This window comes from Borostomias antarcticus, assembly GCF_949987555.1.
Source record: "Borostomias antarcticus genome assembly, chromosome: 5".
Taxonomy (NCBI): Eukaryota; Metazoa; Chordata; class Actinopteri; order Stomiiformes; family Stomiidae; genus Borostomias; species Borostomias antarcticus.
The window spans coordinates 10,062,614-10,088,850 of NC_140238.1; the positions used below are offsets into that span (position 1 = coordinate 10,062,614).

The 26,237-nt window shown below is 48.0% G+C and overlaps 1 protein-coding gene across 1 annotated transcript in view; it reads left to right on the top strand.

Annotated features, from left to right (window-relative positions):
• Nucleotides 1-26,237, top strand: part of akap6 (A kinase (PRKA) anchor protein 6) — a gene marked incomplete at both ends in the record, with an annotated part of 122,696 nt that overhangs the window by 55,603 nt on the left and 40,856 nt on the right. The window contains one exon of the mRNA XM_084438892.1: nucleotides 1,133-1,253. Coding sequence (XP_084295018.1) covers nucleotides 1,133-1,253 — 121 coding nt within the window. The remainder of the gene's footprint in view (nucleotides 1-1,132; nucleotides 1,254-26,237) is intronic.

A 26,237-nucleotide genomic window follows, 5' to 3' on the forward strand; every position in this document is an offset into this window, starting at 1 on the left:
GACTCCGCTATCCCCTCCTCTCTTATAGGCCGGGAGGGAGGGAGGGAGTGGGAGAGAGAGAAAGTGGAGGGAGAGAGAGAGAGAGAGAGACCAGAGAGAGGGACACCAGCGGCGAATTGAGAAAGATGAATAAGGAGAGAGAGAGAGATACTGTAGACAGAGAGAGAAGGAAGGAGCTACACAGACAGACATAAGTGGCTGCAGGAGAGCAGAAAGCGAAGGTTTGAGGCCGAGCATATGTACGCTGAGCGCACAGGCGGCCGGCGGATGAGGGAGAGAGGAGGCGACGGCGGATCAGACGGCCGTGAAGCAGCTCTGTCACCCAGTGTCCCGCTTCCAGAGCCACGGCCCTTCGTCTCTGATTAGCCCGTTAGCATCCCGCTAAATACTGTACCAAGGAGCGTACAGGAGGACGGGGCATCTTCATCTTCGGGCTTCTTCTTCATCTGTATAGTGAGTTCTTCCTCTGGCGTATGTGTAACCACGACTCCCACCATGTTGCTTTGTGCCCAAGGGTGTGTGTGTGTGTGTGTGTGTGTGTGTGTGTGTACGGAGGGGCATAGCCTGGCTGTGTGTGCGTGCATCTGCTCAGAGATGCTAATACTGTAACATAACAGTTCCCTAACCGACCCCGGGGAGCTAGACGCGTACTACGGCCTCAGCTCAGCCCTCGGCCCGCCCGCCGTGTGACAGACCTGTCAGAACCTCTGTCTCGCCAGTGCGCCCACGCAAACGCGTTCCCGGGGTTGTGTATAAACATGTAGCCCCCCCCCCCCCCCCCATCGGCCCACCCCTACACACTCTCTGACAGTAATACGTGTGTTTGAGCAATTGCCCCTCGTTCCTGTCATGAATATTTGATGGTGTTTGGTGGTGGGGGAGGCTGGGGGACTCTTGGAGATGGAGGCTGAGGTGGGGCGAGGTCTCTAGAAGGACGGAAGTTGAAGTCATGTTTAATTAAGTTGTTCCGTCTGCTGAAGTGTCACTCAGAAGTAAGGTCAGAGCTACATACAGTACAATACAATATCCATCTAATTCTATCCCCTCCTCTCCTCTCTTCGTCTCCTCCTCACTCCTCTCCTCTCCTCCTCACTCCTCTCCTCGCCTCTACTCTCCTATCCTCTCTCTCCAGTCTGCAGGAGTTTGAGGCGGAGTTTCAGGAGCTCTGGGATTGGCTGATGGACATGGACTCCGTGGTGACGGACAGCCATGAGCTGATGATGTCAGAGGAGCAGCGACAGCATCTCTACAAGGTAAGTCTTCACTCTCTCTCCATCCATCATCCCTCCATCCGTCTATCCCTCCATCCATCTGTGAGTACCGCAGGTCCACTGTCTGCCCAGAGAGAATGTGATTACAAGGCAGCAGGCCTAGTCTGCCTCTGGGGCAGTGTGTGTGTCCATGCATGTGTGCATGCCTGTTTTGTGTGTGTGTGTGTGTTTGTGTGTGTGTGTCTGTGTGTGTGAGAGAGAGATTGTGTCTTCTTTATCACATTCTATTAGCTGTAATTTTATATTCATGTAAGAGCCGGAGATGTGACGAAGGGGAGGGAGAGAAGAGAGAGAGAGAGGGGGGGGGGGTGAGTAAATTCATAGACTGCAGCCTAATAAAGGGAGGAGAGGAGAAGAGGAGGCGGCGTGTGTTTTGAGATGGAAGGAGAGAGAGAGGGAGAGAGAGAGAGAGGCAAAGAAAGTGTGAGGACAGAGGGTTTAAGAGTGAAAGACAGTGAGAGAGAGACCAGGGGTGCGTTCAAATTCAGCGAACATAGTGAACGTTTGCGAACGTTAGCTAACTATTTTCCGTTAGCTTTGTGTTCGCCGCAAACGTTTGCTAACAGAAGCTAACAGTCAGGAGAGGTAGTTTGCCAGTAACGGAACGAGGATCACAATGGACCCAGGCTTACTGGAGATGTGCTCCCATGAGGATTGTTGCGTTTATGCGAACTATTTGGAACGTTCATTAAAAGCCGTTCAAATGTGACCGTTTGGAGAAAACATGTTTACGGCGAACGTTCGCCTCTGTAAGCTGAATTTGAACGCAGGAAATCCTGTGGTGGAAGTGGAAGTGACGCGTTTTTGCGTTTCACAATATCAGGGAAGGAAAACAACAAACACTTCACCCCGCAAATCTATCTACATGCACATAAAAGAAAGAAGATCAGTGTTTACCTTTACCTTGAGGCCATCCTTCCAGAAAGTCCATTGAAGGAGCATGTTTGTTATCATTTCCCCCCCCATCATCACAGCAAGTGAGTGGGGAATTGTGGGAAGTGTGTTTCTTAAAACGCAGTGCGGATTTTATCACGACCAGAGAGGCCACCAAAGTGCCGAGATATCCCATGTAGCTTTAAGTTATCTTTACTTATCTATATACATATATATGTACTGTATACACACATTACATTACATTACATTACAGTCATTTAGCTGACACTTTTATCCAAAGCGACTTAAAAGAATTGTTTACTTGTCTCCTTATTTAGTATATCTTTAATTGTACTTAGAGTGAGAGAGATAGAGAGAGAGAGGGAGAGATATATACTGTCAGAGAGAAACATACAATACTGAGAGAGAGAGAGATAGAGAGAGAGAGAGAGAGAGAGGAGAGTGCTAGAAAGAGGGCAGGTATAGATCACATTTACAGCCTGTATAGCGGGCTTCTCTCCATGCGTTCTGATGAGCGAGAGATAGAAGTGGTCCTATAGTGGCAGGTCAATATGTTTGGTCATGATTAAAGCAGCTGATTTGGACCTCTGATATTGATTTGAGTCGTCTGCTCTCCTCTAATAAATATGTACTAGTCTGCTGCTCACTCTGCGCTCCCCTCTAAGCATCAGACACACACACACACACACACACACACACACACACACACACACTCTCTCATTACATTCCATTTTAGTCACTTAGTAGATGCTTTTATCCAAAGCAACTTACAATAAGTACATTGGTTTACAGGAAATGAACCAACTGTCTATCCCATGAACAAGTTTGGCTGGACTGCAATAGCAGGGCAAGCCCTACAAACGTGAATGTCTGTGGCTGACTGACTGACCTCCGACTGACTGACTGACTGACTGACTGACTGACTGACTGGCTTGCTGGCTGGCTGATTGACTGACTGACTGACTGACTGACTGACTGACTGACTGACTGACTGACTGACTGACTGACTGACTGACTGACTGACTGACTGACTGACTGGCTTGCTGGCTGGCTGGCTGGCTGGCTGATTGACTGACTGACTGACTGACTGATGAAGTTACGCCATTGGTCGAATTTCGCACACATGATGAAGTTGCGAGCTCCCAGAACAAGTGTGTTTCACCAGTTGTCTCCAATCGAGTCATTACCCCCTTTATTCTCTGCACTTTGATTCTCACTCTTGTCTGGTTGATATACAGTATCTAGTTAACTCAACATTTTCCAGGAGCTCACTGCTACCTGTAAATGTTCAGTGTGTTTTATTATGTGGTATGTGTCCTATAGTGGGTTACCGGCATATAGCTATCATATAGTGTCTACCTTGTAGCTTAGCCATGTCATGTGATATGCTACTTCAGTATAAATATTATTGGGACCACAGATGAACATTTAATATCCAGGAACTCACATTGTAGACTGTAATAAGATTGTCTACCTCTGTCACAAATTTTGCACGCCCATACATGGTCCAGCTATAGGTTTTGACCTCGCCTTGTAACACCCTCATACACACACATACATGTACCAAAAGTGGAAGTAAGGTTGGGCGATGGTGAGAAACCACCGGGGAGAGTTACATGGCGGAGAGGTCAGTGGAGGAGGGGTCCAGGTGTTCCTTAAAGAGACGGGTCTTGAATGCCTTGTGAAAGATGGGCGGAGACTCCACTGTCCTAGAGGGGAGCTAATTCCGCCGTCCCGGCGCCGAATCAGAGACGCAACTGAGATGAGCGAGCCCTGCGTGGCCATAGAGACGGCGGTACCAGGAGGTACTTCCACCTCCATCAGTACTACCAGCGGGGGGTGGAAGAACGGAGTACTTGAGCTGAAGCTCGGGGCCTGACCTGACCATCGCAGGGAGGGGCTGTTCCCTTTGCCGCCCTGTAGGCAAGCACCCAGGTCTTGAATCTGCTGCAAGCTGCAATTGGAATCCAGTGAAGGATGTGTGTGTATGTGTGGGGAGGGGTGGGGTGGGGGGGTGGGGGTCACATGGGAGAATGTATGGAGCTTGAACACAAGACGGGCTGCAGCGTTCTGGATACGTTGCAGAGGTCTGCATGGTTTGCTCTGTCATACACACACACGCACACACACACACACACGCGCACGCACGGAAACACACACACACACACACACACACACACACACAGTAGCTTTATCTGGCAAACATGGAAGATTGAAGAAGGCTCTGCAGGAGTGTGTGTGTTTCTGTGTGAAGGGAAGAGGTTGTGTTTGTGAGTTAGGGGGGGTGGCGGACTGATGTTTGGAAAGGACTGAACAGGGTTAGAATGAGGGTGGAGGTGGGGGCGTTGGGGGTGGGGAGGCCAGGGTGGTTTAGAGGTGTGTGTGTGTGTGTGTGTGTGTGTGTCTGTGGGAGGGGGGGTGCTTAAAGCAGAGCAGAGCCGGTAAATCAGGCTCATTTAGGCTGTTTTTATTGTACATCTTCTGACACTCGTCATCCCTGAATGGCTGACGACATATGGCAGGTCCCAGCACTGCAGGCTGTGAATCACAGAGAAATAAAATTAATAACCACCTTCAGAGCTGCAAACAGCATAATGACCACCAACGCCCCCGCCCCCTCCCCCTCTCTCTGTCTCTCTCGTTTTTCTCTCCCTCTATCTCTCTCGCTGCTTTTCGTTTTCATTTTCAGACCCCCCGAGGTCGCGGCCAAGGTCAGAACTAATCTTCTGTCTCATCTCGCATATTGACCCCACCATTAGTCATATCTGGAGTGATAAAGCAGGGAATATCACAGCGCTTCTCATGTCTTTCTGCCATCATTAGGAGAAGAAGCTTTCATACCTTCACAGAAGCTACCGTCTAGCGCGCGCATATATGCCATGGCACTTCCAATCTACCAAACCCACACGAGACGTCTCTGGGTGTCCAGTCACATTACTCTCTCTCTTTTTCTCTCTCTCCCTGCTCTCTCTATCATCTTTTTGTAATGTAGATATATCTTTATTTGAAGGCTTTTTTTCTTTTAATTAAAATGCAAAAAAGTCAAACAAATGAATCGCTTTCCTCTGCTTTGTACATCGACGTCCCTAAGAGGCAGTCAGACATCATGCGCGGGCGTGTGTGAGTGCAGTACGTGCGTGTGTGAGTGCAGTACGTGCGTGTGTGAGTGCAGGCGTGTGTGTGTTCAAAGGTCTATCAGAAATGTCTGTATCACAGGGGTATTGTGTTATTACTCAGAGGGAGTTTTGTGATGCGTTTAGCTAAGCCGCCGCCGAGGAGAGTGGGGGGAGGCAACTCAATTTTCTGACTATTTCTTTTGTTTAATGATACATTATTTATCAACCTGCCAATGACAATCACCTCCACATTATTGATTAAGGGTAAAGATCAGCTTAATTTGTCCATAGGAGATACTCAGATATTCATCCAGGTATGAATATTCATAACAGTGATGCATACATGAATATTACATCGCCTTGAATCAGGGCTTTTTTTCTCTCTTTTTTGATGTGCTAAGTTTCTCTGTGAAATATTGATAAGGTCGTGGCAGTGTATCTTCTCCCGAAGCAAGGTCTGTGTTCTGCCCGCTAACTCCTCTCCCACTGAGGAGAATGGAGGTGCTGATGGACGGTGTCCACTCTCTGTGGATTTAGGTGTAAAGCTGTCTTTATTTGACATGCAGCATGGAGAGACATTACTGCATCCTGAGTCAATGCAACATCTCCCTGAAGAGCACTCCCCTTCAGATGACATTTATACAGCAGCACAAACAGGTTTCTCAGCTGCAGCAGTAATCAAAAGCAGATAGTGGTGGTTACATCTCTTCAAGGTCACATATTTCTCAGGATATGTGAAGAATGGCACATTGAGTCAGAGAGAAAACAACTCTCAAGAATGACAAACTGATTTGATTTCAGCAAGCATATACTGTACATTTTCAATCTTTAAACGTCTACAGTGGTTAACCTATTCTATAGATTCTACCTTATACTGTACCATGACTGTATGGACAGCTGCTACTCACCCCCTCTAGAGGTAGACTTGTATGTTTATATGGAGTCTAGAATGTTGATAAAGGAATTCAACAATGTTGATTAAAAGATTCTAGATTGTTGATAAATGGATTCTCAAATGTTGATAAATGGATTCTAGAATGTTGAAAAAGGAATTCTAGAAGGTTGGTAAAGGAGAATGTTGATGGATTCTAGAATGTTGATAAATGGATTCTAGAAATGAAGTCTCTGACGTAACTTCAGGCATGGCACGGACGTCAATGCCGGGCTAATCGGCAGAGGCTAATCAGTCACACCCCGTATGACGCAACCCACCAGCTGACTGTCAGCCGTCATAGCATTGGTTCAGCTCGCTAGAGCGCATGTATTTAAGCTGTCAAAACATCTCATTGTTCGCTCTTGCCATTACTGCTGATCGCTTGTATCTGCGTGCTCGCTGCTTCCGTGTTCTCTGCTCTTGCGTTCCGTGCTCATGTTTGTGTTTTGGTGCGTTTTGCTACCTGCTGCCCGCGATGTCCTCTCCGGTCCGTGATTTGGGGGGTCCGTTTAGTGGCGTCGTGGAGCGGCCGGATTCCGTGGCCGAAGAGCACGTCCTTCTGTAACACCGTTGTGCCATAATTTTGATTGTGGTTGCGTTATGGTTCAGTTGCGTCGCGTTGCTCGCGTAGCTTGCGTTGAGAGTTGGGAAATTCCATCTTTGAGCTTACCTCCGCCGCCAGCCACTGGGTTTCATTCATGTCACGGGTTGTTCATGCCTCGTCCACCACAATTACTCAACTGTTGTAAATGTACGCCGGGTGCTATTCACTATTGAAATGTTAACAGTTCAGGCGAGAACGTAACTATGTGGATTCTCGAAATGTAATCGGCTTATCAAAATACCCCCTTCTTGACTTGTTTCGTGAGTTCGCTGGCTGGTGCTAGCTACATGACAGCTATACTGCTCGCTTGCTAGCTAACGATCGTCAAGGTTTCTTATATTGCACATAAGGGCTATTGTTATATTTAGATTGTTAATACTGGCTGAATGATTCTCGTGTTTCAATTTTGTTGCAGCCCGAGGAATCCAGCAGAACTGCTGCTCTACTTGCTAGCACCCATGATTTGTGAGTGCCACCACGCAGCTGGCGTTAGCCGTTCGGTGTAGCTAATGCTAGCTAGGTCACGTTAGCCGAATTGCCTTCAGCCGTGTCCAAACCTAGTTTTCGGAAACAACAACAACGATGATGCACCTTAGCAATTGTTGCATTTTATTAGCTTTCTAAATAGTTTTGGGTCAGTGGCATCAGGCTACCGCTATGGTAACTTTATGGCAACGTAATGTAAATTCTGCATTGTAATCAATTTAATATAAGTGATTATGCTCTGCAATCTGCTGCGTGTGTGTGTAATGTGCGTTCCAGGCAACCCCTAACCTGTGTTTTTTCCAACCTTCGACACGTGAAAATGCACTGGAATGGCAGTCAAACCCGTAACTTCCCACCTGTGAACTCGCACAAGATCGATGTACTCCCAGTTGCACTCTCTGACGTCACACAGCCCTCTAAACAAGATGGCAGCCCACATGTGTATGGCGACAAGGATAACTTTAGGGCAACGTAAAGTAAATTTGTATGTTGTAATCAAATAATACAAACGAGTATGCACTACAATCTGCTATGTGTAATGATGCCCAAATATGTTGACAAGAGATAGCTAGTACTAGCTAGCAGGGTTGCCAGATTGGTGTGATGTTTTCCAGCCCAATGAGTGCTCAAAATCCGCCCAATGTGATAAAAAACCGCCCAAATATTATAGTATATAATATATAGCAGTGCATGCTAAGAAAAATGCCTTTCAGTTGAAATACCGAAAATAATAATAACTCGTGGTAAACTGCAACACACGCCTACATGTCACACACACAGCCTACGACAGAGAGAAAGATGCGTAATCCCATCAAATAGTCAAAGAAATGATAATGCAGGCAACAAATTATAATAACACATGAGAAGCATGGCTATATCATGAAGAGGACAAAATGACAAGCTAGATAACAAGCTTTAGTGGTGACAAGAAACCGCTAGAGAATGTGACAAGGGGACTAGGCTACACAACTTCCAATGGTAGGCCTATATAACCACCTGTATAACCACCCATGAATAGCCTGCCTGCTCGCCTACAATAACCGAGTCAGGAGTGTGACACTCAGGCAGGCAAGCAGGCAGAGACACAAGTAATGCATCACTCAATGATGCGACATCCAGAAACACCTGCTGTATAGTATTAAATAAAAATGTCTTACCTTCAAGCCGAACAGGCGAGTCCATTCCAACTTCTAACGTAACTCGTCAATGTAAAACTATGTAGGCCTACATGTGGTGAACTTGCTAATAAGCAAGTATTAATAGATGGTTGAGTCAAAGCTCCCCAACAACTGTGAGAGCAGAAAGCAGCGGTAATCCCATGCGATTTCTGGCATCATCTTTAGCGTCACTTGGGAAAATTCTCTCTCCACATGAGCATTTGATATGGGCAGAGTGAGCAATATGATTGCGCCAAGTGCCACATCCTGAAAGCACAGATTTCCTCCGGCATCTTTAAAGGCCTCTACCTCCAAACAAAAGGCATCGATGCGGTGATCATGACAGAAACCTGCTGATCCCACATCCCCAAATTGGCATCTTTAGGTTTCTTCAGGGGGTAGCTAGCTAGATTTGACTCCGACCTCGACCTCGACCTTCTCCTTGACCGTGTGAATCAAATGCATTGAACAGGGAGAGCTCCCTCGCCCCTATTGGACAGGTGCACATCTCCCACCCAATTAACATCATTGGATAAAATCGAAACGTCTGTCCCGCCAGTTTTAAAATATATATATATATTTTTAAACGCCCAATGCTATTTTTTCCGGCCAAACGTGATCAAAAGAAGCCCAATTGGGCGTGAACCCGCCCAATCTGGCAACACTGCTAGCTAGTGCTAGCTAGCTAATGGTAAGGTAAACCTGAACTTGACCATGCAAACAGCGAAAGTCGATGATGCCAATAAATAGAAATATGTAACGTATGGTTTCTTAGCATAGCGAAATTAGGCATACAATGTTTAGCTTGCCAGCTCTGACAGTGTGCCAAATCGCAAGCTTTGCCATATTGGCTTGTTTACATGTATCCAGAATTCCACTCACTCAGGCAGTTTGCGTCGTGAGTTGTGACTTAACTAACTAACTTGTAACTAACAGGCTCAAAATCCTATCTGGAACGCGGCATAATTATCATGGATGTATTAGGTAATTATGCTCTAATACGTTGACGACGTGGATAGCTAGTGCTAGCTAGCGCTAGCTACCTGACCTGAACTGTCCATGCAAACGGTGTGAAGTTGTTTGGCTGCAGCTCTGACAGAGTCAAATCTCAGGATTTGCCATTTGGATTGTTTCATTTGTCCTGAATTCAAGGCAGATCACTGACGCGTCAAGGTGATGCCCCTCTGTCCGTCGCAATGGCTTTTATTCGGTGTCCGGTGGCGCGGCCTGTTGGTTCAGCTGGCTTTTAGCTGTCGCAGCAGCCCTAGGATTCTCCGGGGCTTTCTGCTGGGTCCTGATGAATGAATGCCGGCTCCCGATCGTTCTTCGCCTGCTGGGCCTTGGTATCACAGCCCTGCGTAGCACCTTCTCCCGGCTGGGTGTTCCTCTGTCCGACGAGAACCGGTCGGCCCACGCAACAGGTAGAGTTCCTCTGTATCCTCTTTGATAGCGTTAAAAAGTGCAGGCTCTCTGCCCCTCGAAGCTTGATCGGATTCGGAGTGTTATGCGCGATGCGCGGGAGCATTTAGTTATTGCTAGAAGGGAGCTGCTCTCCTTGCTCGGGCGTCTGAACTTTGCCATGTGCGTCATGCCTCCGGGCCGCTCTTCGTTTCCCGGCTGCTCGCGCTGGCCCGGTCCGTCGAGCGCTGTGGGACCTGGTCAGCTCGGACGTGGGCTGTCATTCGGACCTCCGTTTTGGTCCCTGTTGTGCGACGGATGGACCGGCGTTTCTGTTGTTACAACATCAGCTATGACTCGTCCGTGTCCCTCCGGTGTTTATTGATGCCGGGGCTCAGTGGTTTTGGGGGATATGTTCAGTAACCGGTTTTCTAGCGCTTGGCCTACCGAAATTACCTCGCCACCTACCAAGTTAGTTCCACGGCGCTATGGAGCTGTATCCTTTTGTCGTCGCTAGTATTTTATGGGGCCCTCAGTGGTCTAGGAAACGCTTTCTCTTCTGCGATAATGAAGCCACCGTGAATATTATCAACGATGATTGTTCGAACATTCCGTTAATAAATTCATGTGCTGCCTCACACGACTGTCCGTGCAGGGGAACTTAATTTTCCACGCCGTCCACATCCCCGGCCTCAACAATCAAATCACTGACTCGGTGTCCCGGTTTGATTTACAGAAGTTCTGCAGACTGTGCCCGGCTGCGGCCCCGTCCGGCCCTCCTTTTCGGCAGACAGTTCTGGACCGAACGATGCCCTGGTGCCCTCCTGTAATCCGCTGCCCGATACATGAGAGCTGGTCTACCCAAGACCACATTTACCATACGACGGCATGGTCTCATTCACTGCGTTCTGCTCCACATTTGATGTACCTTCATGTCCATTAACATTTCGGTTTTATCAACATTTATAGTCCATCGTGTTGAATCCAGACGGCTGCGGCCTCAGTCGGTTAAAAGTGTCGTAGCAGGTGTACAATTTTTCATGCGCTGCCTGTACCCCTTCATCGGCATACGAACGCTACCTCGGGCCCAGGCCATTTTGGATGCTCAAAAAAGCGATGAGCGGACCGTAACCAAGTTGTGTTTAGTGTCACTGTGGATTTCACGTGGTTTGTGCGGATATAGCCTTATTTAAATTGCACAGTGTAATTGAAAACTATTAATTTAAAAAACGTATTAGTAAATTAATAATTGATACATTTATTAATAAAATTAGAATTGATATTGGCTAACTATTGTTAACTATTATTTATAAACTTCTATTAATACATCCATGGTGAAACGGCATGTTTGTCGGTTAAGGGCTCCCCCTGCTGGCTATTCAGGTTCTTACAGGCTGCAATTGGCTTACCCATCCTAGTCAGAGCACTCTCCACGACCCCTTCGTGTAGCATGTGGGTCTCGGAGCTGCCGGGGTGTTAATCTAAATTATCACACCTCCACCCCACACTAGTGCATTCCACTCGGAGCTGCCGGTGTGTTCGTTTTGGGGGGTATTGCTGCATTCTTCTGGTATTCCACTATGCGTCGGCTAGTGGAAGCTGGGGAATTTCACTAGCTTAGTCTCTGTGGCTCTCCGTGGTGACCATGGGCCGAAACATCTCCGAAGGGCCATCCAGCGGTCCCTCCGGTCACCATGGAGGCAGAGACACTAGGCTGTATCTCCTTCGGAATTCCACGAAGCGTCGGCCCGTGGAGGCCAGGGACTATAATGTACAGCAGTCCCCCTGTGGCTCTCTTTGACGGTCTTAGTGGGCTGAGTTACCTCCGAGCGTCTTCCTGATTGCGGCTCACTCTGTTCGTCATAGAGGCAGGGGGCTAGATCAATGCCGTTCCCTCTTCCGGCACTCTGGGCCAAGCGGCCCAGAGGGGGGGGAATATTTATATTGCCTCCCCCTACTAACGCGCTTTCCACATGCCGTGGAAGGCAGGGGGCCCCCCGAACAGAGCACAACGCCAAAATTAATATGCTGTATATATTGGTGCATGCTAATAAATGGGTCAATTTTGACTAAAGTGATCTCGAGTGAATGTTGATAAAAGATTTGAGAATGTTGATAGGTGGATTCTAGAATGTTGACAGATATTGTAGCTCCCTGTCTGTTGCTGGATTGCTGGTAGCAGTCAGGGGAGGATTATCGTGTGTGTGTGTGTGTGTGTGTGTGTGTGTGTGTGTGTGTTGTGTGTGTGTGTGTGTGAGAGAGAGAGAGAGAGAGGACTGATCAGGGAGGGTGTTGATCTGCATTATGTCTGCCTACATGGGTCTGTTGATGCAGCTTTAGAGAGAAAAACGCAGTGTGTGTTTGTGTTTGTGTGCATTACGGTGTGACTCCACGCATATGTGCGTGTGTGTGTTTTATGTAGCATGAGCAGGTGGTGTTTAATGTATAGATGGAGATCCATGTGGCTGTCCCACCAGTCACTCACTGTCAGGTAGCAACATACTGGTGCAGACACAGCACACACACACACACACACACACACACACACACACACACCAGTGAACATAAGCTCATATACTATACAGTGTATATCTTCTTGAACAGTTCACAGTGAGGCTGAGAGCAGACATAGTGTCGTACAGTGTGATGCAGTCAGCCATCTCTAGTTGATGTGAGGCTGCTGTATATTAGAGTTCCCTCCCATGTCCTCTCCAGGGGGGTCGTGGTAAACAACAGCAGAGCTGAGCTCAAAACTGGACCAGCTTCGACGCTTCAAGCTCTACTGAAGTTGCATTGGGTTCCTCTGCATTAATATCGTCTGCTCTGCGATTGCTGAGTGGCTCGCCGTCTTTGGCCCGATTCAGAAGCCCTACAGTGTCCCTCCTCCCTCCCTCCTCCCCTTAATGAGGGGGTGAAGCCTCCCTCCACCCCCACCCCCCGCCTCCTTCCTCAGTTTGAATAGGCCCCCAAACGCAATTAAAAGACACAGTGTGCTTCTAGAATGCTAGGATTCAACCAGCCTCCAAGGCAACCCCTGCAGCCACTTCCAAAAGTACACAAAAGTTTTTTTTTGTGTGTGTTTTTTTTCTCGAGGTGGGGACTTGAGGAATAATAAAACCCTTCCGGGGGCTGCTTGATGCATCCTGCACAGGAGAGAGTGGGACTGCTCATTCAGATAAGATGTGGATACTTATCAACCACAGAGGACCGAGAGAGAGTTTGTGTGTGTTTGTTTATTCGTGTCCATGTGTTTGTTGGTATGCGTGTGTTTGTGTGTTTGTCTGTGTGTGTGTTTGTGTGTGTGTGTTTGTTTGTTTGTTTGTTTGTTTGAGAGAGAGAGAGAGAGAGAGAGAGAGAGAGAGAGAGAGAGAGATAGAGGTGTGTGAATCTGGCCTCCTTCAGTAAGTTTGATGAAAACGATGTATATCTCCAGCCCTGCAGTCACAGCCCCCGGACAGCGAGCGGTCCCTTTGTCCCCCGCTATCCCAGCTTGCGTGGAGGGATGTGATAGTAGTCCGTCCAGCCCTGGCTCCGGTGCCTGTGCCAGGCAGCGAACAACCCTCTATTGATGGTGCCAGTCCTTGCATGGGCACCTGACCAAGTGGCACAGGATGGCAGTCCTCTCGCTCTATCCCTCCCTCTCTATCTCCCTCTCTCTGTCTCTCTCTCTATATATATATATCACTGTCTGTCTCTCTCTCTCTCTCTCTCTCTCTCTCTCTGACTCTGGCCTATGTCCTGTCTTCTGTCTGTACTGGATACTGACACCCCTCTGCCACACACTCACCCCCTCACCTCCTCCCCCTCCAACACGGCACAGCCAGCACACAGCACACCTACCCTGGCTCTCACCTCCCCTCATCCTCTCACGTCCTCACCCTCCCATCCCTCTCACTCTCTCACTTCCTCACTCTCTTATTCTTCACCAACAACACAGGCAATTCATTCTGAATCCCCCCTCCCTTACACAGCCCAGTGCTGGGTCAGATGCCAGTGTTGGTATACAAAGACCTCTGTGTTAGGGTTGCTAATATTTGCACCATGTTTATGTGTGTGTCTGTGTTTGTGCGTGTGTGTGTGTGTGTGTGTGTGTGTGTGCGTGCGTGCATTACAGTCTGTTTGTGTGTATTCTTATACTGTATGTATGTATATATATATATATATATATATATAGCGAGAGAGAGAGGGAGTGAGAGTGTGTGTGTATATGCTTTCTTCTGAGAGTGTGTGTGCTTGTTTGTGTGTGTGTGTATGTACCATACAGTACGTGTGTGTGTCCGTGTACGTGTGTGTGCGTGTGTGTGTGTATGTACCGCATGTGTGGGTGTGTGTGTGTGTGCCAGATGGCAGCTTGCGATGCGTGTGTATGTTCAGAGAATATCTGTCATACCTCAGGGGAGAGATGCAATAAGCAACAGGCCTCATAGCTCTCACCGACCAATCACAGATCAAGCCTTGTGGCTCTCAACGGCCAATCACAGATCAAGCCTTGTAGTTCCAAGATGTCTGATCACAGTTCAAACTCTGGCCGGCTGCCTCTTATGGGAGGCGTGATGCTGATGTCATATCCTTTCAACTAAAGTCAGAATGACAGCACATACACACACACACACACTCGTAAGACATGGACAGAAGTGGAGGTGTTGAATTGGTGTCTCTGTACGTGTCTACAGTATTCCTCCCATCGCCCCTGTGCTTGGTTGCAGGTAGCCAGGTTAATGACAGGGCTTATCACCACTCCCCCACTGCTAGATTCTAATTTCAAATAGCCCATGGTGCTACTGGAGACGACAGGCTGAAGCCTGGCACTCTCTATTACACACACAGACACAGACAGACAACACACACACTCACCTGCTCATTAACTCTTTTCTGAAACCCAATCAGTCTCACGCCAGCGTTGCTACACTGGATCCTACAGAGGAACCCCTGTGTGATGCAGCCATTTCTGCAGCTCGTCTAACACACACATACTGTACACACACACACACACACACACACACACACACACACACACACACACACACTGCATGAGAGGAATATCCCTTTCCCACCTGTCAATCACGCGCAGAATAATAACCAATAAGGTTGCCTGATTTCTTAAGACCACACCCTTGCGTTGTGTTCATTGTGTTGATTAGACATTAGTTTGAAGAAAATGGTTCTTAAAACATACAGAAAACCGGCTAAACTATACTCCACACTTCCCTCCACACATCAGCTTACAGCCGCGCGCCGACACAAAATGCTACGAAGCTAGTAGCGTTATTGTAGGTGCTTAATGTACAGTAGCTAATTAGCCCGTAGCTAGTAGTTAACAGATCATTCTTGCAGATTTATTTTCTAAGAATGGATGCCACTAACTTACTCACCCTGCTGCTTTACATAATGCAGTTAGACACACAGTCAGTCAGACAGACGATTTTGTCCTGATGAATTTCAATCTGGAGTTTGTGAGGCATCTTGCCGCCTGAATGGGAAAGGTCTATTAGAACTCAGCTGCGCAACCGTCAATACGGCAGGCAGCAGGTCTATTTCCCTAAGCTGTTGCGGCACAACTTCCATTCAAAATTGTGCCACCATGTTGTGTGCTTGGTATAACATTCATGGTGTTCATACTGGTTGATCCTCCGTTAGCCAAAAGATGTGTTGTTTGTTTGTTTGTTTGTTTGTGTGTTGTTTGTTTATTTGTGTGTGCGTGCCTGTGTGTGTGTGTGTGTGTGTGTGTGTGCGTGCATGCGTGTGTGTTAGAGCTGAGAGGGACCATGATAGAACCAGACTGTCCTTTGGAGTGTAGAACATGATGTTCTTTCAATACACACATCCCTCTCCAATCCTCCATCTCTCCATCTCCCTCCATCTCTCTCCATCCCTCCATCCCTCCCATCTCTTCATCCCTCCATCTCTCCATCTCTCTCCATCCCTCCATCTCTCCATCTCTCTCCATCTCTTTCCATCCCTCCATCCCTCCCATCTCTCCATCCCTCTATAATCTCTCCATCCCTGCATCTCTCCATCCGTCCATTCTTCCATCTTTCCATCCCTCCATCCCTCTCCACTGTCCATCCCTTTCCATTCCTCCATCCCTCCATCTCTCCATCCGACCATCTGTCCATCCGTCCATTCCATCCCTCTTCGTCCCTATATATATGAGTATTCATGGTGTTTATACTCGTTGATCCTCCGTTAGTTATCACATCTATTCTACATGCAGTATCCTCAGACTTACACTAGATGGCATACTCCCTCCCCCAACAGCCAAAGGCTACGACAGCAGCGTCTGTGGGGGGTGTGTGTCTTAGCAAATGGAGAGACTGGACCCCCCCTCCCAGCTAGCGGTGACCACATCCTTTTAGTGCACACAAACACACACTCACACACACTCATAGACACACACACACACACACACACACTCATAGACAGACACACACACACACACCTAGGTTCATGGTCTGTAGGCTATAGATAGATAGACAGATAGAAGGACCAACGACAGACTGATCTGCAGACAGACTGACAGACAGACAGACAGACAGACAGGCAGACGGAGGGACAGAAGTACTGGCAGCCTGCTCCATAGCCAGCACACTACTGGCTCTGTAACCAGCTTGTTTACATGTAAACATGCAGTAGAGGGAATAGCAGCCCCTGAGGTTGAATTAATATGGTGTCATTTTTCCTCTCTAATATTTTGGCTGTCATCACCTCTGATAGCTGTCCCAGTCCATGCCCATGCATAATTCACTGATACAAACATGGCTGTTGATAAGAGTGAAGCATAGCATGTACCGCTCACTCTAGCTGGGGCTGATTCATAGTGGTGAGACTATCAAAGAGTATGAATTCAGGGAGGTGAGATTATAGTGTGAATTCAGGGAGGTAAAATAAGAGTATGAATTCAGGGAGGTGAGATTAGAGTATGAATTCAGGTAGGTGAGATTATACTGTGAATTCAGAGAGGTTAAATAAGCGTATGAATTCAGAGAAGTGAGATTAGAGTATGAATTCAGGGAGGTGAGATTATACTGTGAATTCAGGGAGGTAAAATAAGCGTATGAATTCAGAGAAGTGAGATTAGAGTATGAATTCAGGGAGGTGAGATTAGACTGTGAATTCAGGGAGGTGAGATTATACTGTAATTCAGGGCAGTGAGATTAGAGTATGAATTCGGGCAGGTGAGATTAGAGTATGAATTCAGGGAGGTGAGTTTAGATTATGAATTCAAGTAGGTGAGATTATTCTGTGAATTCAGGGAGGTAAAATAAGAGTATGAATTCAGGGAGGTGAGATTAGAGAATGAGTTTAGTGAGGTGAGATTATGTGAATTCAGGGAGGTGAGATAAGAGTATGAATTCAGGGAGGTGAGATTAGACTGTGAATTCAGGGAGGTGAGATTATTCTGTGAATTCAAGGAGGTGAGATTAGAGTATAAATTCAGGGAGGTGAGATTAGATTGTACATTCAGGGAGGTGAGATAAGAGTATGAATTCAAGAAGGTAAAATTAGAGTATGAATTAATGGTGAGATTATATTATGAGTATATGTGAGATTAGATTAGAATATAAATTCAGGGAGGTGAGATTAGATTGTGAATTCAGGGAGGTGAGATTAGAGTATGAATTCAGGGAGGTGAGATTAGAGTATGAATTCAGGGAGGTGAGATTAAAGTATGAATTCAGGGAGGTGAGATTAGAGTATGAATTCAGGGAGGTGAGATTAGAGTATGAATTCAGGGAGGTGAGATTAAAGTATGAATTCAGGGAGGTGAGATTAGAGTATGAATTCAGGGAGGTGAGATTAGAGTATGGATTCAGGGAGGTGAGATAATCATATTAATTAATATGTAAAGTCCTGGCTCTGACTGTGGCTGGGAGTGTGTCATCAATAACATTGTAGCTATAGGCTGGATCATAAGCACACATACACATATAAGCACGCACGCACACACACACACACACACACACACACGCACAAACACACACACACACACACACACACACACACACACACACACACACACTGGAGAAGCTAGACTACCAGCTCCCAGCTCAGCCAAAGGTGAGAACACTCATAGCTGGGCTAGAGCTGGATACCCAGGGCCAGCCAGTGAGAGGTACAGTGTAGACAGACTCTGTGTGAGACTGGAGGATCATTTCCAGTCCTGGGGTCTCTTTGCTGGGCCATGCTTCAGAAACACACCAGCAGCTTATCTGCCACTGTCTCTCTTTGCCTCTCGCTGTGTGTGTGTGTGTGTGTGTGTGTGTGTGTGTGTGTGTGTGTGTGTGTGTGTGTGTGTTTGTGCATTACGGTGTGACTCCATGCCTATGTGCTGGTCTCTCACCCCCTCTCTCGGCACATCTTTCTCTCTCTGTTTCACTCTTCACCACCTCTCCATCCATTTATCTACACACACAAACACACACATGCACACGCACACACACACACACACACACACGCGCACACACACACACACACACACACACACACACACACACACACACACACACACACACACACACACATTCTCTGTCCTCTGTGCAGGCCATTCAGTAAAAAGGCATTTCCCTGTAGCTAGGCAATGGTCTGGTGCTAGCATTCCTTCCAGAGGGGAGGGGGGAGGGGGGGGTTGTGTGGGAACGGAGCGGGGGGAGTTCACATGTCCAGCATGACAGCAGAGGGGGGGCGGGGGGGGTGGGGGGGCGGACTCTCCGGTCTGATTGTTACCAAATACCACTGACACTGAAGGAGAGATGAGAGAGAGAAAAAGAGAGATGAGAGAGAGTGAGACAGGAGAGAGAGAAAGTGAAGGAGAAAGATTGAAACAGAGAGATCGTTTGTAATGACAGTGCAGTGGTTTTTAGAGAGAACATCTCAGAGACGCATCCTCCTGATTTTAAAGGCCGCTTTTAGTCTGAAGGACGACTTAAATGGCATTTTGATGTGGTGACGTAATATTGGCCCTCTCTTGTTCTCTCCCTCTCGTTCTCTCTCTCTCTTTCATTTCTCCTTCCTGAATGAGGAGAGAAACAACGTGGCTGCCCTCCATCCTTTCATTTGATTGGCTGGGAGCCAGGATGTGGGTAGTGGTCAGACCCGTGGTGTATAGAGAGCGCTCAGACATCTCTCTGTCCTTTTGCACTCACACCGCCGCGACTGCATCCCCCCCCCCCCCCGCCAGAGAAACAGACAACACACAACACTTAGATGATTCCATGTTGGGTACATACACACACACACACACACACACACACACACACACACATATACCCCCCCCACTCCTGCTTTCTCTAGAGGTAAGCTCCAGCCGACCTAGCACACACAGAGAAATGAATATGGAGCTGCAGAGGGGAATCTTAATTAATGACAGATTACATTTCCATGGCTCACAACCCTGAAATGACACAAGGCTATGAGGCGCTCCTAATTTCAGATGTAATTGTGGCGGCGTGCTGCTGCTTCTTATATATCTCCATTTTTCATTAAGTTTTTGGGCAACGGAGGCAAAAGAGAGCAAAAAAACAAAGAGAGAGAGAGAGAGAGAGAGAAAGAGAAATGTTGATTGTCTTTGACATAGAAGCACATTGAAATGGTAAATCCCTTTAAGCTGCAGATAAAAGAGGCTGACTCGGAGCAGAATCCCCCTGATGCGGGGAGCCGACACTGGCTGCCGGAGAGGGAGGAGGCGGGGCCCTGTGAAGTTCCGCCGGCGGTGCGCGCTGCTCGCCGTCCCCTCCCCCCCGCGGGACTTCCCGTCTTCACCTGCTGCCAGAGGAAGTGTGCGGCGGCAGCTGCAACACGCCGTGAGAGAGACGCCTGGCGAGTGTCTAGGCCGGCGCTGCCCGTCCGTCCGTCCGTCTTCCCGTCTCTCTCTCTCTCTCTGTCCGTCTGCGGGGACGCGGAGGAACGGCGCCCGGGTCAAGCGCCGCCTTGTAGCGTCTTTGTGGCGGAGGATGTTGGCTGTATTAGCCGTAGCGCCGTTCCTCTGGGGACCCAGGGGAGGGCCTCGGCCGTCAGCTGTCACTCATCAAACACACCACGGCTGAGATGGGGGGGCGTGATAGGATTGTTTCTGAGAGAGGTAGAGAGAGATGGAGAGAGAGAGAGAGAGAGAAAGATGGAGAGAGAGAGAGGGATGGAGAGAGACAGAGAGAGGAAGAGGGATAGATGGAGAGCGAGAGACAAAGAGGGAGAAGGGAGAGAGATAGAGGAAGAGAGAAGTAGAGAGAGAGAATAAGAGAAAGAACAAGAGAGAGAAAGGGAAGAGATAGAGTGAGCGAGAGAGAGGGACCTATGTTATATATCTCTCCTTTGGCTGTTCCATGGTAGTTTTTGTTCTGGTTTTGTGTTTTTTTATCACGTGGCTGAATCAGGTCCACAGGCAGCAGTGTAGACACACACACACACACTTACACACACACACACACACACACAGCGTGTCTGGGTTCCTGGTGGTGTTCCATTTATCACCAGCCTCTCCATCTGACCTTGACACCCCACTCATTAGAATAAAGACTGTCTAGCGTTTAGACTAGCATTGTTCCCCATCAGCACACACACACACACACACACACACACACACACACACACACACACACACATACTCTCTCACTCTCTCTCTCTCACACACACACACACACACGCACACACACACACATACAATCACTCTCTCTCTCCCTCTCTCCCTCTCTTTCTCTCTCTCTCACACACACACACACAAACTCTCTCTCTCTCTCTCTCTCACACACACACACACACACACACACACACTGTCCTCTCTCTCTCTCTTCGTCATGGAGGAATTGAACTCTTTTCAGTCAACCACTCCCGTGCCCCTCAGAACACCATTTAATGATCTCTCAATAGTGGGGCATAATTGGCAGCTGAGGAATGCCTGCCCGACAGAGAGGGAGAGAGAGAGAGAGAGAGGGAGAGAGGGAGCGAGGGAGCGTGAGTTCGCTCTTTCTATTCCCCTCTCTCCATCCACCTCCTCAAAGTAAACTTTTCTTCTGTAACACAAACGAAAGAGCCACGTTGCTGTGTTCTTTTCTGTGGAGAAGAGCGGGGGAGGGAGGGAGGGAGAGGAGGAGAGGAGGGTTCTGCTGTCCTGCTAGTCTTTTAGCAGCGGGGAACGACCTCCCCTTTTTCTCTCTCTCTCTCTGTCTCTCTCTCTCTCTCTCCTCTCTCATCCCTCCATCCTAAGGTCTAAATCCATCTCCATCATCACCCACATCAGTCAAACGCAGACAGGCGGGATGGACGCACTAGCGACCCGGGGAACCAGGGATATAAAATGTCCGCCGCTGCGCCGCCCGAGTCTCCGTCTATATAATTAGAATTCAATTATTAATGAGGAATACTTAAAAAAGATTGTTTTATGCTCTTCTATTAGTGGATTTGCAATTCGTTTTAATATTTGTCATTTAATTTATATCATGGGTAACGCAATATGGGCCCCAATTAACAATGCATGGCCTGTTTAATACGATTTTACATGAGGGGGAGAAGAGCGGGGAGCGAGAAGAGGGAGTTTGAGTCTCTGATGTGGTTTAGCGGCGCCTCTTCCGCTCCGCTCCACATCTCCGGCTCCGGTCCTTCCCACCGCGCCGCCGTCGGGAACGGGAGCGGGCGTGCGAGGCTCGGCCCAGGGTGACATTAATACGAATGAATATTAATTAACGTGGTACTGTAGATGGGCCGGGGTGATGTTATTACATCTGTCTCTCTCTCTCCCTCCCTCTCTCTCTCTCTCTCTCTCAGGCGCGTTCACTGCGGGTGATTTTCTTATATTTATTGACCAGCGCAGGTGGCAGTTCAACAACGTTCTGACTGTTCTTCTGGCTGCTTTACCGTTTCTCATGGAGGGCTGGTGAGAGAGAGAGAGGGGGGGGGGGGATGAGAGAGAGAGAGAGAGAGAGAGAGAGAGAGAGAGAGAGAGAGAGAGATGCTGGGTGTTTGCTGCACTCCTGATTAAAGGGACTGTGCCGCTGCTTAGCAAAGGCCGTCACACAGCCAAGCACTCTGTCCTGGCCCAGAGCACCTCAGAGAGGACAGGAGAACCGCAGCGCCGGAGGAGCGACAGGGGGGTGGAGGAGGGGTGGATGGAGGGATGGAGGGGGTAGATAGGGTTGGAGGGGTAGATGGAGGAGGAGTGGTGGAGGGGGGTTGGAGGGGTGGTAGGGTAGTAAGGTGGAAGGTGGAGGGGGGTAGCTGGGGTGCTGGAGATCTTTGGCTGAGTGTATTATATTATATCCAGTGTTGGTCCGGTTAAACGGAGAGGAGGAGAAGAAAGGAGTGTTGGCTAAGCTGAACTGGAGGGCTGTATCTCTCTTCCTCCCCCCCTCTCTCCTTCTCTTTCTCTCTCTCTCTCTCTCCCTGCTCTTCAGTGGGCCACTGATTGAGGATACTGAGCCCAGGCCCAGGGAGAGAGGATGATAAAGAGAGAGAGAGAGCGAGAGAGAGAGAGAGAGAGAGCGAGAGAGAGAGGCAGACCAGAGAGAGGGTAGGATAAAGAGGCTCTTTGTCCTGTGTGTGAATGGCAGCATTAGCTATGGGCTTCCTATGGGCTCGGTCACCAGGGGAGAAAACACAGAAAAAAACAGCTCCATAAACCATGATACACACCTCGTGTGTGTGTGTGTGTGTGTGTGTGTGTGTGTGTGTGTGTGTGTGTGTGTGTGTGTGTGTGTATGTGTGTGTGTGTGTGTGTGTGTGTGTGTGTGTGTGTGTGTGTGTGTGAGACAGAGGGGGGGGGGGCAGTGTAGTGAAGCTCCCATCCAAGTTACATAGAGAATAAGACAATGTTTTGACCCTATCACGGAGCTCGTAGGGGTAGCCTATCCACAAGACTTTTTTCTTCTAAAATAAACATATTTTTCTATAAAAGGCCCCTCTGTTTTTCAAGCCTTTTTGTGGGCTGATTGGGCAACGCTTTGTCTATTGATTCTCTCATTGGCACGTCGGAAACCCGAGCGGCGCTTCCTCATTGGACAGAAGGGGCGAGAGGGAGGTGGCGGGGGGGGGGGGGGGACATGTCTAGAATTCCGCTGGTGCTGACCTCACGGTGGTGGCTGCTGCCCCCCTGCTGTGACCAGGGTCAGAGGTCCTGGGGTGCCTGGCGGTCAGGGGGTCAGGGTGTATCGGCCAATGGCCTCCCACTCCTGACTCCCGCTCTCCTCCTCCTTCTCGTACTGCTGAGAGAGCGATCTGGAAGGGCCGGTGGAAACTCTCCGAGGTCCCCCACCGCCCTTAGAGACTGACCACCTTGTTCCTCTGAGAGAGAGAGAGAGAGACAGGGACACAGTGAGAGAAAGAGGGAGTGAGAACTCCTATGTTTGACTCGCTCACCGCTGAATGCCGGAGCTCTATACCACTAGTAAAATGGCTTATTCTTCTGGTCACCATGGCGACAATTACCAGTGTTTCAAGGCCTTTTGTCCGGCAGGCCGTTTGAGGAGAGAGACTTGTTCTTTGTTGAGCAGGGCGGGTGATTAGATTTTCACCTAGTAAAAAAAACAAAACAAACACCACCCCCAACCCCACCCCCCCACCCCCCCGCCCCCCCTTCTACAAGTTAGAGATCCGTTGAGCTTAAAGGAGCAGTCTGTAAGTATATCTGAATTAAAGTTTTTTTTTTTTATGTTTTCCTCTTCTTTCTAAGTGCATGCTGGGTAGGACTTCCTGGTCTTTCAGGATTGGAGGACATCCATCTCAGAGCAGACACTGAGCCCTTCTCCTCTCAGCTGCACAGAACACTCATCAATGGATGGTTCCCCCCCCCCCCCCCCCCCCCCTCTCCCTCTCTCTCCCAGTCTGAGCTCCCTGAGCCCTATCGCTCTCTCTCTCTCTCTCTCTCTCTCTCTCTCCCGTCTCCCTGTCATCTCTCTCCCGCTTTCTCCTCCCTCTCCCTCCTGTCTTCCTCTCCTTTGACAGTGTCAACACCAAATTGTAGACGCTGAGGATGTTGGCACAGCACCAACACCCCCCTCCCCCTGCCCCCCACCCCTCAAACTGATGAGGTCATTATCATATTTGTCCGCTTTGTTTTGGTGAAGGCTTTGTTGTTGAGGCAGGTCTAACTTCATGGTGGATACAATACTGTATATACTCTAGCTAAGGCAGGTCTAATGGATAGATACTCTAGCAGGTCTAACTCAATGGTGGATAGATACTCTAGATGAGGCAGGTCTAGCTCATAGTGGATAGATACTCTGTCTGGGGCAGGTCTAACTCCATGGTGGATAGATACTCTGTCTGGGGCAGGTCTAACTCCATGGTGGATATATATACTCTGTCTGGGGCAGGTCTAACTCCATGGTGGATATATATACTCTGTCTGGGGCAGGTCTAACTCCATGGTGGATATATATACTCTGTCTGGGGCAGGTCTAACTCCATGGTGGATATATATACTCTGTCTGGGGCAGGTCTAACTCCATGGTGGATAGATACTCTAAGGAAAGTCTGACTCACATAGTGGATAGATACTTTAACTGAGGCAAGTCTAACTCCATAGTAGATATACACTCTAGCAGGTCTAACAACATACAGATGTGGGAAGTTAGAAATGTCACATGCTGCAGCATTTCACCTCGCGGTATTTGGCAGGGAAATCCCGTTGGAAATCTCGTGGGATTTCAGACGGGTGTTATTTCGTTTTAGTGATGCACCACCGCCAGGTGGCGTCTTTGAGTAGATTTAGCAGGCTGGGCTCAGTGTTTTTCTCCTATAGTTTACGAATGAAGCATCATTAAATTTCACATTCTTTAATTTAAATGCTCTGTTGTAAAGCACTTTGAGCTGAATTTATCTGTATGAAAGGGGCTATACAAATAACGTTTAATTGTTATTATTACCTTGTTCTCAAACATGTTTTCTCCATCTCGATGTAATTTAATTATTACGAACACCTATAATATATCTAGGCCTACAGTAGCCTATCTATCTCGGCAACTGACGTCGGGTCAAGACGTGGTGTCTGTTAAGTCAAATGCGCAAAATAACAGTATTGTAAATATATTTGTTAGTAAAGATATGGTGAACGTGGGGGTTTTGCGTTTTGTTTCTGGAACGCATTCAACTGGTAGGCTACTCGTAAACCCCGGAAGTAAATTTGAAGACAGGGCACCAGCTAATGTAGCCAAGTCTGAGCGCAGTAGGCTATATGGCTTCAGCACGATACAAAGAAAAAATAAGCTTGATCGGAGGTGTGGATCCATACAAAATTGAAATAGTCGCCATGAGTAAAGATCACTCATTGCCAATCATATCCGGACATTAACTATCTTGTGCATATCGGCAGGTTTGACAGTGAGACATCAACCGATAATTGGAATAATGCGATTATTGAAATGGTCTTGTGAACGCCTTTATCTGATTTCCAAAATCGGGGTAAGGTCCATAGGACGATTGTGGGTTTTCATTTGCACATAACTATATTTTAATAAAACCGCCTGTCAATGACTTTCCCTAAAATTGTGTTCTGTTGCACCCCCTATTGTTAAATTATAAATGAAAAAAACATACACAATATTTTGTTATTTGAATGATCTTGAATATATAGTTATATATATATTCAAGATCATTCAAATAACAAAATATCGTCTATGTTTTTATTTATTTATACCGGCCGCCAGCTGTTCAATGAACGGCTATAGGGAATGCGCAGTTTCGCGCTGGCTACAGCCTATTATATGCACAGTTTCGCGCTATGTAGGCTATTATAAATAAGTATTATTCATTGGGGGAGCTTGGACTCGCTGGGGAATGGTGGAGAGACACAGAGCCTCCCCAGACGCGACATCCTCCAGTTGGCTGAAGAGCTGCGCGCTCTGGCGTCCAAACAGCCACCTGCGGCGCCCCTCGCAGTGTCCACAGAAGAATACCCCCCAAAAAAATACTTGCATGGTGAAGACAAGCTGCAGCAAGAACAGCACTGTCTACCAATGCATGAAGTGCACCTAGCTGTCTGTGAGAGGCTATAGCAGAGGATATGTGCGAAGTGTATTTGAGCTGCCGCCTCAACCGTGCGTATAAGAGCAGAGCGCATCATATAGCTACAACTAGTAGCCCATAGCCATTAAAACGGCTTATTGTTTTATTCATATATCAACTAGATAATTCGATAATAATGAGTAGAGTAGGCTATAAAATGAATTCAATAGGGCAAGCCTTAAGTTGTAGCCTAGGCTACAGTACAATCACAAGACGCATAGGCCTAGCCCAGGGGTGGCCAACCAGTCAGAGACTAAGAGCCACAAAAATTACTGTGGTACCACCCAGAGCCACACCATATATACCAGCGTTTCTCAACCTTTTTTCAGTCACCGCACCCTTCATAAGTACTTAAAATCCCAAGGCACCCCAGTCTAAAATAAGAAG